Raw genomic sequence first — 15,679 nt, forward strand, 5'->3', positions numbered from 1 at the left:
TTATGAAATACTTGTGAATACATTTTTTTGCACTTCATCGTAACTTCTTATTGTAATTGTCGGGAAAATTTTTATTCAAACGACATACTACTTAGGAGTAAAGTTACATATTACGCTTAACGATAACAGATTATCGTTTTGGTAGAAATTTATGGACGCTTATCTATTACCACACAACGCCGAACACGCGCGTTCCTTTTCATAAAAATTACTCCGAGTTTCTCACAACGCGCGACACCCACGCAGGTATCGTCTCGTAAAGTCTAAAATATTGTATTGGTTTACACTTATTACACGCTTACACAGTTACTTACATAATTTCACATTTATGCGTAACGATGAAATGCATTGCCGTGCGAGATAAGCATCCGTATAATATGTACGCAGCATCTTGCGCAACGGTCCACGAGAGTCGTGATCACAATTGCATTATTTACAGTCGTGGATCGAGAATAATTTTCGCGGGGCGCATAAAGTACCAGTTAATGTAACCCGATCTTCGCAGACGGGATGTAATATCGAAAATGAAAATTGCCGGAGAAAAAGGGAAAAGAAAAGGAAGAAGAAAAGCGACGAGTAGGCGTTCCTATACGAACGTTCTCGTGGCGCGAGAAGTCGCGACAATATCCCCGAGGAAATTCTCGGTCGTCGAGGTACTCAAGGTGCCCGGTATCTTCTTGCTCTTGTTCGCGGCCAGTTCGAAAGAAACGAGATGTTGCCTCGTAAGTTAGATCGTACGAGCACGAATGCACATACCAGCATTGGTGTGCACCATGAGCCGGATTGCACCGACCAACGTCTTACCAACCATCTGCCGGTTGTGGCCAAGGACGTCGAGTCCTTCGATGCTGTTGACCCGGAGAGGTGAGGTCGATTCAATTAAAGGTATACAATTAAAGCATTCCCTACAATGTTTGATAACACTGCCCGCAACAGCGAGCACGTTCGAGTGAAAACGCATTGCTGAAACGTCATTGTTTTGCGGTAAGACTGTGATAACTACCCTTACGTGCGTCGAGTGTCGATATATTGTGTATATAAAACATGACGTATCCGTATATTTATTTGCATATAAGCATGCAAGCATTCATACGGAGGTTTCGTGTATCGACCCAAATGTGTTACCTCGCCGCAAGTTCTCCGATACGTGGCTCACGTCTCTTGAACGCCGACGTGTTCCAATTAGAGGCTCAGCGACGAAAGAGAACGACGAGGACGACGACATGGTTTCCTCGTTAATCACGATGATTACGCCATTTTCGTGAACGCAATCAGCCCCGAAAGAAACCGTTGTGCCGTGATAACTGGTTTAAGGAAGAGCAGATCGTCCGACCTTATTCGTGAGCGCGGTATCAACGGAGTTTTTCGAGACATTAGTTCCGCCCCTCGAACGAAACGGGAAATTGAGTTTTGCCGTGATTGAAACAATAGCGATGCCGATATGGAGATTTCTGCTATCGACGTCAAAAGAAATCGAAAGCAAAACATAGAAGAGCAATTTGTCGCGATTATTTAGAATATGTAATGTGCAGCGAATATTTTTAACTTGAAATAAACGGGTTGAGAGCTCTTCAAAAGTGCAGATAGGATAGGAAAAGAGATGGAGGACAAATGCGGCGCGATATGGAGCACGTGTAGACCGAAAGCCACTGATTGCGAGAGACACGCAACAATCGCTGCAATTGACCGCGTAATAGAAACGCGTTATGCAGGCCGCGGCAGGAGCCAGTAGGATACCGGTCGACCTTGAGAATGAACACGATTCCTTAACGTGCGTTTTCCCTTTTACGGAAGGGTTCCGCGTTCGCGTAATTGCCGCGTTACGCTCGACCTTTTACAAAATTCGTGAGCGATAGAGGAGGTGGACAGGATGCTTCGCATCAGCCAGTAGCACCTGTCGATTCTTGTGTCTCTACACAGCAAACCGTATTTCTTAAAGAGCTTTATTTCGATTATAATTTACTGCAATTTAGTTTTTGTTGTGTAATTTAGACAAAACACAAATTAATTAAAAAGTTAAAATTGTATAAATCTTAGATCGTTATGGTTTCACTGTAGTTTTAAATTTTTCATTATTTGCACGCACGAATTGAATTGAAGGTTCTGAATCAATCATTAAATGTCGATCATTCAAGTCTTGTATTTACATGAATGCATTGCATTGTTGAGAAATCAGCATTAATGCAGAAAAGTTCAATTGATCCAATTTGGAAAGAGTAAAGCGCCGTGAGATCGATAGATCGATTTTAGGAAAAGGCGAGGCCGTGTGAGAGATCAACTGCGGGATTCATGGGTTTAGATACCTTTAATTTTTTTTATGGTAACCACATGAGAAAGTCCAAGTAGGGCCGTGTAACAACCGGGGTGTATGCTAAGCAAATGCAAATGCAACCGATCTGCATAATTCGTCAGGAGATTTCTCTTTGTTTGCATGGTTTCGCTTTGGACCAGCCACTCGGTTTACGTGATATCGATCGAGGTGTTGTTGTTTATTACCTTAAAGTGTTGAACTTTGACACTTGACGTTTTGATAAAATAAATGAAATAGAGAAAAGAAATGAAAAAAATTTTCTCATAATGTCCGCAAGATATTGCTGTGGATGCGAATTAAATTTAAAAGAAACAGAAATCTTGACGAAAATTCGTTAAAATTGTTTTGCAAAAAAAAACACTGACTTTCATGCGTCATTAGCGCAAAAATATATAATAAGTATCTTTGATAATTTAAGACATATATATTTTTTAAGATTAGATATAAAAGTACAGAAAAAATTCTGTACAAAATATACTAATAACAATTAATATCATAAAAAAGTAAACGGAAAGAGGAAAGAGAGGAAAGTAAAGAATACTTGGATAGATAGTTTAAAATAGAAAAGGAAAACAGGAAAAGATACCATCTAGAAAATAAACTAAAAAAAGATAAAAAAGGAGACGCAGGAATTCTTTTCGATAAAGAACAGAGATTTTCTGGAGATATATGTTCCCGAACGCGCAGGTAAAAACTCGTACGATTATATTGTGTGAATTTTCTACCTAACAAAGGAACTGTAAAGGATACAGGTCTACAAAGAAAGAAACGACAAACATCGGATGAGACTTCTTTAGAAATATTCAAACATGCAAATTTAAATAAAAATAGCCGTCTTCTTATTAGCCTTGCAGATATGACATAAGTATACGAATAAAATATGTATAACATCAAAACAACTTAAAAATTTTGTAAAATATCTGGCAACAGGTTTAAGCAAACGCGATTAAACGACCATCGAGCGATTGCATATTCACTCGATGGCCGAGCAACACCACGATAGATTATCGACATGCATAATCATCAAATCGAAAATCATTTGAGAAACCGGCCGGTGATTTATCGTACCACATGTATATAGTGGCCTCTGTACATAATTTTCTGGTGAATTGTAGGGTAGCTTAATTGACACGTCACCTCTTCTTGTGGCCTACACAGAGCCATTCGTCTTACCTTCGATCCACGTGTCGGTCTTAAATCAATTCCGGGTATGGACAAATTACTAAAAAGAATTAATGGCTTCAACGCCTGCCCTAATTGGCTCCAAATCATGCGAGGGAGCCTCACCTGATCGTTGCCTCGCCCTTTCGATGCAAACAGCGGGAGATACACCCTCGCTCGATTTTATCTTGTCGCTGAAGTCAATTCTACGCCTACATAAAATTAATGAACATCCTTTTTCGATCGATTACTCGTGATTCTGGGATCGCGCATGCCCGTATGTGAATGTACGGATAACCTTTACAATATCTTAAATTACTCCGTGCTTCGGTGGGTGGATGAATGAATGGAACTACCCACACGCTGACAATGAAACGCGTTTGTTAATCTAACGCCATTCCACTAACTCATCTAAGCCTGTAATAAGAATTACGAAAGACTCAAGTCGTTTATGCGATTAGAGACCTACACCTCGGAACCAGTGCGAGAAATCATGAAATTTGAGAGAAATGAATAGATTGCCTTAATATAATAATCATTAAGAATCTCCAGACCTGTCGGGTCTATAAAGAGCAAGGCATAATTCTTTGTCGACGTTTAAAAAGAAAGATTTCTAAAAAGACTTTAAACTATTTAGTGTTATAATAGAAGTCATTAGCTATTTGTTACAAGTTCCTTGGAAGTTCCGTATTCACTTTGTGCTTTGCACATTTTTGAAAGAGCAATTTAAAAAAACCTGAAAAATGACTACACAGAAACAGCCGGAAATGAGTAATAATAGAAAGATAGAATTGAATGAAAACGTAAAAAAAAGTCGTACATTCAAGACAATAAAACTTTTTGGCAATAGTTGATTTTAAAGGATAAATCCTTGTAATTTATCTCGGTAAATACGTAAATAAAAAATATTTACTAAATATTATTTCAAATTCATAATTCGGAATAACATTTACACAGAACAAATAATTTACAGCAAACAAAACCTTTACGTGTGAATTAGAAATATTACACAAGAAAAGAATAATTTTGTTGAAATACCTAAAAATTTAAAAATTTAGCTGAATACAAGTCTAAAAATAAATTTTGTTGATTATAAATAATTACATAGGACGCTCAAACCGATTATTAGAATCTCAAAATTTTTTTGTAGCTTATCATGCTTGAGTTTCCTGCAATTATTTTGATAGTTTAACAAATGTTCTAATTTTTAAATATTTTCACAAAATTGTTCTTTCCATATAGAATTTGTATTGTGATCAAAGTCTCATGGATTTTTCTTCGCCATTTCAAAATAGTAATATGGAAAAAATTAATTGGAAGGAATAACTATGCAATAAGTTACAACAAATTGCTACATGAATAAATGAAATGAGTAAAGATCATTGTCGAGACTGGATCTTGATGCTTAATATTTGAAAGAAGCCTTTTTTAATTAATTAAATAAATTGTACATCATCGAATTTGAAACGCAATCTCCAACTGAAGCTGAAATATTAGTATCACAAATTAAATCAATCGTCATTTTAATAATGATTCTAGTAAACATCTTAAATATTGTAGAATTTATTGTGACAAATATCATCTCAGCCAGGATACATTTTGCAATGTTTTAAGATGCTTACTAGCATCATTATTAAATTGGCGCTCAATTTAATTTGTAATATTAATGTTTCTGCTTCAGTTTGTGATTGCGTTTCAAATTCGACGATTATCGACGCACAGTTTATATCACTAAAAGTATTTAATAAAATTTACATAGGAATATTATTAAACACCAAGATCCAGACTCAATCGTATGTATATAGTAATTTTTTCCTTTATAACTGTAAAAGTTCCTATTAAATTATCATGCTTATGATAATTTCTAAAATAATAATTAATCTGTGTTAATAAAAAAGTATTCTTTTTTTCATTAAAAATAATAAATAATTTGGATAAATAAAATGAAAAAATTACAGAAACTCGAGCAAGACTTTTGCATATAATTAGCGATGAAATAAAAGAGCGAGGAGTTTGTCGAGAGACTTCATATTTGCACGCGTGATCAATTTATTCCATCTTGCTCGGATTCACTCTATATGCATGGAAAATTGAGAGTACGTTGGACTTTACATGTGAACGCTCGCTCTAATGCAATAATCGAGTTAAGAACGCACTAATGTCATGCATGTGACACGAAGTAGACTCGGTGAAAACCTGTATGAAGACTTGTTTCTTTTTCTGCTTGAATTTATAATTAATACATTGCTAACTAACGCACTTAGATCTCCAGCGACAAAACATGTCTGTACCTTTAGGATATATGAATAAATAGTGCCCACTAATGTATTCAATGATCAGTATGATCAACGAATTGGCATAAAAACATCCGTAGGCGGATTGACACGATCGAATGAATTAATTCGATTTTGAAAGGTTCGATCGTACGCCTTGCCGTAAATATAAATCAATTGAGTCCAACAGTTACACGCATGTGTAGAAAATATTTTAATTACATTCTTTTGCCGGTGCTTAATTTCTGTAAACAAATCTATCCTTTTAATTAGTATACCGTTGAATATACCGTAATGTTATAATTACAAGGATTCATAAATAATGCAAAATCATCATTGCGAAATGACGAGTCTGTCTTAAATCGCGATAACGTAATTGTGATTGCGGCGCGAACAGTGATTTGCACATAACAACGTAAGAAATTTGCGATTGTTTGGTCGCGGATAACTCAAGCTATCGCGCATATTCGCACTGCTCTAATATTAAGCTGTCACACAGAAGGTGATAATGCGAACGACTTATCGCGCTCACGTGCAAAGCTGAGACCTCAGTATGGTGTATGTGGGCGTGTTAATGATTTACGCCAGTATGGTTTGTTTCTCATATAAGATGTCCGCGCGCGAAATCAATCATTCGGCGATTAATCCACGAGATTCGCTAATTATTGTACCAGCTGCGTCTTGGCTGATTATAAATCTTGCTTCGAAGGAACACGAACGAATGGCTTAAAGGTAAGAAGGTACGATGTTTATTTACGTATGCCAAGTTCCGTAGATATTTTTATAAAAGATACAGTCGGTATATAAATCCTCGTGGAAGGGACGTTAGAGGATTTCGTTTATTAGAAACGATCTGGTTTCTCCTGCGTCATCGTCAATGCCTTTGCCTTTGCTGCTCGTCTTCTTCCTCCCATTCGCAGGGCCGTACCGGTGAATCTCGCGCTTGATTATCTCAATGTCGTTCCTCACGGCGTCCAGCAACTTCATCTTCCTCTCCGTCTCACGCAGCACCGGTCTGGGTCGATGAACCGTGAATGACATTGACCGAAATCGCTACACACGAAATTAACAGATCTTACGGAGCCATCAGCAGCCCGCCTTCGAGCCTCTTCTCGTCGTAAGTCCATCGTAAATCTCTCAGAATTAAATGGAGTCTATTGACATCCTCTCGAACTTTGGCTGTCTGCTTGCAATACTCGTTCAATTCGCGTTCTTCAAACTTGATATCCTCCGCGAGGCATGTCTCCTTCTCCTTATAGTGAGCGACTCCGTTAACTATGTCAGCGATTCTAATTTCGATTTGCCAATAACAAGCGGTTAATAAAGCCCTTGTTCAGATAGATGGTTAGACAGATACATCAGTAGTAATTCATTCATCGCCTTAAGTCAAAGATCTTTCATACTAGAACTGCGACACTATAGATATCTTATCGGATAGCTCTACATGAATCAGTAATGCAATCCACGAAATGTCGCCAGCGCAGAAGTTAAAGCGCCAGACATGATATTTATCGGTTTTAAGATGATCAAAAAAACATTCGACAAGGAATACGACTCTTACATAACTTATTATGCTAATACATAGCCACGAAAATAATATTGCTCGTTTCAACGTACTTGTTGCGCCATTTTTCGAGTTCTCTGTCACGTTCGTCCAATTTATCCTTACAATTCACTTGAGCCATATGTAAAGTCTCGTAATCCATAGTGGTCATCTCTTTCCCGAGCGTTTCCAGATTTCGCAGTTGAATTTGTATCTCTTCGAAACGATGCTGCAGGAGGATGTACTCGTAACGATTACGAGTGAGAATCTCGCGTCGTGACACCTGGCAATGAAGAAATTCTCACGTGAGCTCCGCGACTAACGTATATGCACGTCGGACGGATTTAATTGGTACGTCGCATAATTGCTGTAATAGACAAGTGATGATTCACGGTCATTAAGTTACACCTGCCGACGAGTTATCTCGTTGACAGCCTTCTCTGTGAGTATTCGTCCGGTCTTCTCGTAAATGAGACCCGTCGCCACTTCCCTCTCACGATCCAAGAGTTCGCCGAACACTCGTGCGTTTTCGTCGCGCGTCTTTTCCACTCGGTCTTCATAGCTTTCTATGTCGGCTGCTATCCATATATTCTGCTCTGTTATATCGTCGAGATACTGCTTATATGTGAGCAACGTTTGTCTATAGATCTGCTCCATTTGCTCGGATTCTTTTATCGTATCCATGGGTGTCACTTTCTCTTGCATCTACATGTACAAATGCATCGTGGCGAGAATCGTTTCTATTGAAGACAGCGCCTATTTCTATGCTGCACTTTCACATACGTCAATTTAATCGCAATCAATCGAAAAAATAAAAAAAAACTTGCAGTTAACAGTGCAAAATAGAAATTAAATTAAATGTAAAATTTACTATTGCTTAAACCTATAAATCTAACCTTTCTCATATGTGCGATAATCCATGACTCAAGAAGTTTGTTTTTTCTTCGTAATTCTACTTGCTCAGCTAAAAGTTCTCTTAATTTTTTGAGCATTGCCTCACGACTGGCAAAAATCTGCACCGGCAATTAAATCAAGTCTCAGTGCAAATAATGGTACTTAACTTATTATAAGTATATTCTTTTTAATATCGCAATATACTTTACGATCATCGTAATTTTATGAAAAAAACGTCAAGATGCTTGGGAAGCCTTTTATTATTACCATTTCAATTGATCACAATAGCGACGGAACACGTATACAATGCGGAAACACGTTTGTGCGGGGGCGCGTGATGAGAAGGGAGACTTAAGTCCTTAGAATATTACGAAGGTCGTGAGGCACAGTAATTCCACGGGCAGAATGACGCAGAATGACAAGTTTATGCGAACCTCGACTGGTATCTCAGCGAGCACGTGATCGGGCCCCACCACATCTTGCTGTACTTCCTCTTCGGGCTTTTCTGCCGTCGAGATTGTCGCAATATCTTCAGATGGTGCATCTCCTTCTTCTTCTTCTTCTTCTTCTGCTTCCTCATCTTCGAAGCTCCGCTGTTCTTCGTATTCTTCCTCCTCATATTCTCCCGGTTCCTGGTCCCAAATAAAAAACTCATCCACTTTATAAGTATCTTCCTTCTCTTCCTCTTTCTCCTCTGTTCTTTCGTCTTCATATTCTTCATTCTTCAATGCCGAATTTTCATCGCTGACCACAATATTCGGATATAACCTTTCCCTGTTATCCTACAAAAAATGAATCGCGCATTATCGAATTTCTGGGGATACCGTAAGTTATCGCAGGCAATACCTCGTCGACGAATCTGTCAGCATCGTTCTCTGTCATTTGCTCCGTCATATCGAGACTTGGTTTAAATCGATAAATGTAAGTAGTCGCGCCCCAGGACGCGGAGCGGAGCAACTGGGATGTAACGAACGAAGCTACAGGGAAACGGGGCTGGATAACAGCTGCCAGACGATGAAAACAGTCGAACGAATTCACCGCGGTTGGATCGACGTCTTCGCGAGAAGGCCTCGAGCCGCATGCGGTCGACCTTGAAGATCGAAGATCTTTTCTCTCGTATACCCTGCCACTGCCGCGTTGGTTTAACCGCGCTCACGCAGGCGCTGCACTGGGAGGAAAAGTTCCTCGCAGGACGTCGATTAAACTGCTGCGAGCTACCGGACATCGTCGGTGTGGATGCACGGTGCATCCTGTGGCGCGCAAGGTATGATTTCATCTTCGTGTGCTTTATTCTGCGCTGGCCACTCTTCCCACTGATGTATGAAAAGTTTATTTATGGGGGACGTGCCTCGTTCGATCACGCAAAAGCTGCATGACGGCAGTAACATAGTGAGTTGAAACCCGAGTATCTTTCGTTTGCCGGACGTTAAAGCGAGGAGAATTAACAACGACACTGTATGTATGTAATTCGTCGAGGCATTCGAGACTAGAGTAATATCTTGCTGTCGTGTCTTTTTTTTATTTGTTGAGAAAAATTGTATTTTTATTTCTTAATTTATTATAATTGTATTTTTATTTCTTTTGTTGTATAAGCATAATTTGAATGCCTGTTGAATTAAATAATTTAATTCTAATTGTTCTTAAGCAAATTTATTCAATAAAAAATTAAACTAAGCTTAGCAAAACGTATAATTGATATTTTTCAAAAAACACGTTTGCTTAGAAACTGAAACACGTATACGAATATATTTTTTAATATAATATAAATATTATATTAAAATATTTTTATATTTAATACAATAAATTGCATCTTTTTGCATAGATACGCTTAAAATGTACGTATACATGCCCGTTTCTTATTTAATATTTTGACTATTATATTTATATTCGTTATTATATTTAATTATTGCTTTTTGGATATTTTCATTATTAATTTTAGATCGTAGAAAAGTCAAATGTCTCCTATTCAATAACTTGTCGCGTTTATTTTTAAGCACCACGTAGCGATACAGAGGGACACAATATATGCCAACAAAGGTGACGCTACAGAATGACGACGACGACATACGACATACGTGCTGCCGATGGTGCCTCGCACTTTACGCCTGGTCCTGCTGGGATTAGATGCCGTGGAGAAACAAAGAAAGAAGTAGGGACAATGTGAGGGTCGGAGAAAAAGAAACGAAGAAGTACTTGAGGCAGCGTGGGCAGCCGCTAGCACTGCATTCCTGTAGGATCAAGGATCCCTTACTTGCTTCGTGTGTACATTTACATACGCAGATACACGTGTGAGGAGCTTTGACTTGCGAGATGGACGCGTGTTTACGTATATGCACCACTACCAACTACAGACGTAAACGTATCACTCATACATGTGCGGTGACATAAAACTGTTCGCCTCACACTCCGTCTTCAGTACCACATACGTATTTTTTTCATCATTCGAGTTCCATGCGAATAAGGAACAAAGGACATAAACTCCAGTGTATGTGAATATCGAAATAATGATCGAGAGAGAGAGAGAGAGAGAGAATTATGCTTATTTCTGCCAATATAGATTAACTTTAATCTTGGTTCAATTTTACTTTTCATCTTTTTCTAGGAAATTCAGCCTTTTCTAAGAATTAGAAAAAGATGAAGACTAAGTTACACTGAAATTCAAGTTAGTCTACTCTCTAAAACTTTTAGGATGAATCCCACTCTGATTCTTAAAGATTGAGCTCTTTTTTGAGAGGCTCAGTTTTCACTGTTTTGGATAAGATTGCACTCTAAAGAATTTAAAGAGTACATTGATGAAAATTAATCGATGAATTATTCGAAATAAGACAAATATGCGATGTCTTCTTTTCCTTTTCTTTTTAATAAAGAACACGTACGAGTAATTCGTACTACAGTCAAAATACAACATGCATATCAAACTGATGTTTCTCAATCCAGAGAAAATGAAGGAACGGATGTGATTTATTACGGAGATACGCAACGTAAAGCGTATCAGTATTTCCAGACTGCGCAGTGAGAGACATTCGTTCATCATGGTCGTGCCAAGTAAGGAATCGGGATGGTGTAAGAAAGCGGTTTATACGGCGTGACGGGTGACAAGCCGAAGACAGAAGTGCCACGCGGAAGAGCCGCGGGGACACATCGTTCGCGCGAACGTTCGAGGAATTCATCGCAAGGACCGGCAATGTGTTTTTCCATTTAGCTTTACGTATGTACATACATAGGTACCGATGTTATGTATATGCCGGGCGTGTCCAGGCCGTTCGTTGGCCTTTCCTCGGATTTGATTTCCTTTCGAATCGCCGCGTATATTCCCAACTCGTCCGTGCAGGCTGCAGCGATGGAAACTGGACTGACTGGCTTTAACGGCGCGTCTCGAGCTCGCGTCCGTGATGGTCGTACGTGCGACCCACGTGAACGTATACAAGGCTCCTACGTTGCGACCACTGTCGCTCGTTACGTGCATGTGTAACGTATATTGGAAACGCGTGTGTATGTGTGCGCGAGAGGGAGAGAATCCCTCGAGAATGCAAGCGCGTTGAATCGTCGTGCGTCAAATAGAACGCGACGAGGAGCGCGGCAGCCTGCAGATACCATTGTGACCGGTTGCATAAACCCGCCATCTTGGTATCCTCAAGGACGCGCATCGAATCCTAAGGTCAACGCACTCGACTCACATCGACCGCCCTCCGCCTCCTCCTCCCACTTCGTCGTTGACTTCTTTTTCTGGACCTTTCCTCCTGCTCCTCTGTTCGCCACATATACTTCTTTCTTTCTCGCTTCCATCGTTGCTCGCTGGTATCGCGTTTCCTCTCGCTCTCGCTTGCGGGTGAGATGGAGAATCTCATCTGGCCACGAGCGGGATGTCACTGCCATTAATCCCGCCGATACGGCCCTGGCCAGAGTCGGTCGAGCGTCTTCCTCATTTTCTTCTTTTCCTTCTCTCTCTCTCTCCCCCCTCTCTCTCTCTCTCTCTCTCACTCTTTCTTCACCTTCTGCTTCTTCTTCTTCTTCTCTTTCGATCTTACGACCTCCGCTTCTCGTACAGAATGATAAACGCAAGATATTCCGCGGGCACCATGGACCGCATCCCCGTATAAAGTACTAGGTCGTTAGAGACGGCATTTAATCTCGCGCAAAAAGCACAACTGTGAACTGGACTGATTAGAGACGCTTCGGTGAGCAGTCTTTCAATCGACCATATCCCTTATAACTTTCTAACCGAGAGTGTCACGATTCGACGAGAATCAGATCGATACCGGTAGCACGCGATATCGTGATAAACGCAGACATCTGCTACAATCGAGAATATGGCCTGCTGATGTTATTGCTGTTTGGCGTTTAATTATCTATAGTATAACAGCGGAAGAACCTCGTGAAATAACCGGGACTTTAAATGAGAGTGACCATTGCCGCTAAAACATTAAAATATGAGAATGCTAATTGAAACATTCTAGCAATAAATTCTTGTGCAAGGATACAAGCATGAAAGAATCAAGTCGAACTCTCATCGAGGGAATCTTTCGCGTAAGATCGATTACGAAAAATTAAAAGAAGTGTTAAAATCTTTGGAATAATCGTATATACAGTGAAGCAAGAGACGGGTAAATCGCAGTGACCAGAGAGTCAAGGTGAGAAGAAAAAGAAGAGGGATCGGGAGCCGAAGAAGAAGCGAAGGAAGCAAAGGGAGAAGAAGAAAAAGAAGAGGGCTGCAAGGTCTGACCCTGGCGATCTTGGCCTGCAGGGTTATTCTATTTATATCACAAACTTAGCTATATTTAGCTTACAGGACCCCGCAGGAAAGCGAGCGAAGAAGAGAGTCTAAGGGTGAGGAAGGACGCGAAGGAGAGCTGAGAAGGGCCACAGGTTCGTGATGACGCGAAGGGAGTAGAACGGGACAAGTGGGCCTCGAACGATCGCCCAACGTTAGAGGAAGAAGAGAGACAGAGATAAGTCGCCCAACACGGTCGCTTCGATAATCTGCTTGACGAATACATTAGCACTCTTGAATCTCGTTATCCCGTGCGATTTTCGCCATACCCACTCAATATTCTCATATTCGCACTTTAATGCCCACGTTCTACATATGCGTGTACATAACGTATTGATTAGCACTTCAAGTTCGGGTCATCAACTTTGATCATTTCTTGAAATGCGTTCATTATTATTCAGAGATGTACGAAGAAGAGAATAATTGCTCTGGATATCTATTTGTATTTTATTAAATGTAACTATTTTTCTAATTAAATACCTAAAGCGTTAATTTACATAATTTGAAAACATTGCAAATTAATTAAAGACAAGATTAATTAACTCTTACACATGATTAGGTTATTTGTATCCTGTACATTTCTTTTTTTTGAAATGTTAGAACCTGGTTAAATAATGGTCTCTCTTTTTTGCTTTTTTAATACATAACTTTACAAATACTTTCTAAAGATGTTAAAATACATTTAAGGTTAAAATACATTTATTTAATAATTTTGTATATTTGTAAAATTGATGAAAATTAATTCGAGACACGAACGACCCATCTCGTGTGTGATAAAAGACTAGAAAATCATTGTATGTACTAAATGAAGCACAATCTTAATTATTATCATCGGTGACTTTAAAAATTTCTTTCAAATGTATAACTACGAGGAGATTTAGATCGATATGAAATGATGTGATATTCGATGGAATCTGAAAATTCATCGAGCTACGATATATCTCTTCGAAACCGTAGAAATTACCTTTCTTTTGTAAGCTTAATAGTAACCTTCTGAAATTGCTGCCTTGCTTTGTTCAAGTCTTCATTACATTCCCCGGAACAATCGCGATATCTTAGAGCGAGTAAAATTCATAGCGCGAAAAGGGGGAGTCACGATAGACGCTTCACCGACTTCAGGACGGCTATATGCTCATGTCGGCCTATCGAGGTTATCGCGGTCCACGTCGTAAATTCAGGCCCCAACAACCCCCCCCCCCCCCGATTATTCCCGCTCTTCCTCTTTCTTTCTTTCTTTCTTTTTTCCTTCCTTCCTTTTGCCACCTTGCTCTCACTCTTCTTCGAGGTCCGACAAACTCGCGTTGCTATTTCGCGTCCGCGAAAAGATCCATAGCTTCCACCAAGTACGTGTTATGAAGGAAACTATACGAGGGACCAGCACGAAGACAGTCATATATCCCAGCCGTACACCCTGGTCGTATACCAGACGTGAACACTTACGACCGACGTAAGGTCCAAACGTCCGTGCCACGACCGAGCATTCGTAGTTTCTGTCGCGAACTGCCGTGCTAAATCATTCTAGTCGGGAGAGGTCCGCATTGAGGAAGTGCCACGTATATACCTGTGCGAAGAAAAAGGTCCCTTCCCGCTAGAAATACTCAAGAAGATCGAACGTTGAAATATGAAGGACTAAAAGCAAGAAAGGGTTGAAATTATATACATAAAACAAATCCATTAGAGCTTTTCATAATAAATTACTGATATTAAAGAATAACGATTTTATTGAATCACTTATTGGAACACGAAGTGTTTTATTGAGATAAGTGCTACTATTTTAATAAAAATATACGTCTAGACGTTGATAAAATAGGGGAGGCACGAAGGAAGTTATAATTTGTTCACTTCACGGGTTTACTTCGTTATTTGCGAAAGATGGGAAATAAATTGCTGCGCGAAGTGCTGAAGTGCCAAGGGCATTACTTCTTTTTAATTTAGTGCATCCTTCGCGTATGTCGAGGTTCTCTCACCCGGTACGAGCACAACCGAGTGTTCGTGGGTCACGCGTTGTAGTGATAAATCATCCTAGATAATGGGATACTACCATTCCATTTCCAACGTGCTGTCAGCGGATAAGAACCGATACGTATGCGAAGTATTTTCCGTCGAGAATTCGTAGCTCTTACGCATCCTGTGTCGATGTACTGAATCATTTCAGACAGATTTACAATTTATTATTCGGAGAGAATGGACGACAAGAATAAACGGAGAGAAGGAAGGCGCGTCGTCGGCGCGTGTACGTTTAAATTAAAAAATACGATTCCATTGAAGAAAACGAATAAACATGAATAGAACAACACTCTACCCGTTTTTCGATCGTCGGTTCTGCATTTATGGATTTTCCTCATGCGTTCGTTCTGAAGCCGCACAATAAGGATATATTTATGAATGTGCGTTACCCAGGCATCGCGTTGTCGTGTAGAGTCGGCTATACTTGTAGATCATGCATTGCGATGCTAAATCATGTCCGAGCGCGAATAAGTTATCGAAGAAAAACGCAGCGAAGCGCACGTATATATACGCGAAGGGAAGAGGTACGAAGGTCTTCCTCGCCAAGAATACCCGCAGTGAAAATTGCGCAACGTCGAAGTCGCGCGTCCCACGCTGTCGCTATACTGCAACATCGACGTTTACGCAGGTTCCAAGGGTAAAAAGATGTAATCGAATGAGAGGAAGAGACGAACGCGTGTACGCGTATCGCGCATTTTATAATTCCGCTGGATGAATCG

At 39.8% G+C, this 15,679-nt stretch overlaps 2 protein-coding genes across 2 annotated transcripts in view; both read right to left on the minus strand.

Moving 5' to 3' along the window:
• The window catches only part of LOC147907199 (uncharacterized), a 76,227-nt gene that overhangs the window by 35,947 nt on the left and 24,601 nt on the right, over positions 1–15,679 (minus strand). The window lies entirely within an intron of this gene.
• Positions 5,141–9,674, minus strand: LOC147907200 (uncharacterized). Its single transcript, XM_087413977.1, has 2 exons — positions 9,029–9,674; positions 5,141–8,964 (listed from the first exon to the last, which is right to left on the minus strand). Exons 1-2 carry the CDS (start codon positions 9,074–9,076, stop codon positions 8,542–8,544), a joined length of 471 nt encoding a protein of 156 aa, XP_087270103.1. The 5' UTR covers positions 9,077–9,674; the 3' UTR covers positions 5,141–8,541.

The sequence above is a fragment of the Acromyrmex echinatior genome, chromosome 15 (genome assembly GCF_024713525.1).
Source record: "Acromyrmex echinatior isolate Ae372 chromosome 15, ASM2471352v2, whole genome shotgun sequence".
Classification (NCBI taxonomy): Eukaryota; Metazoa; Arthropoda; class Insecta; order Hymenoptera; family Formicidae; genus Acromyrmex; species Acromyrmex echinatior.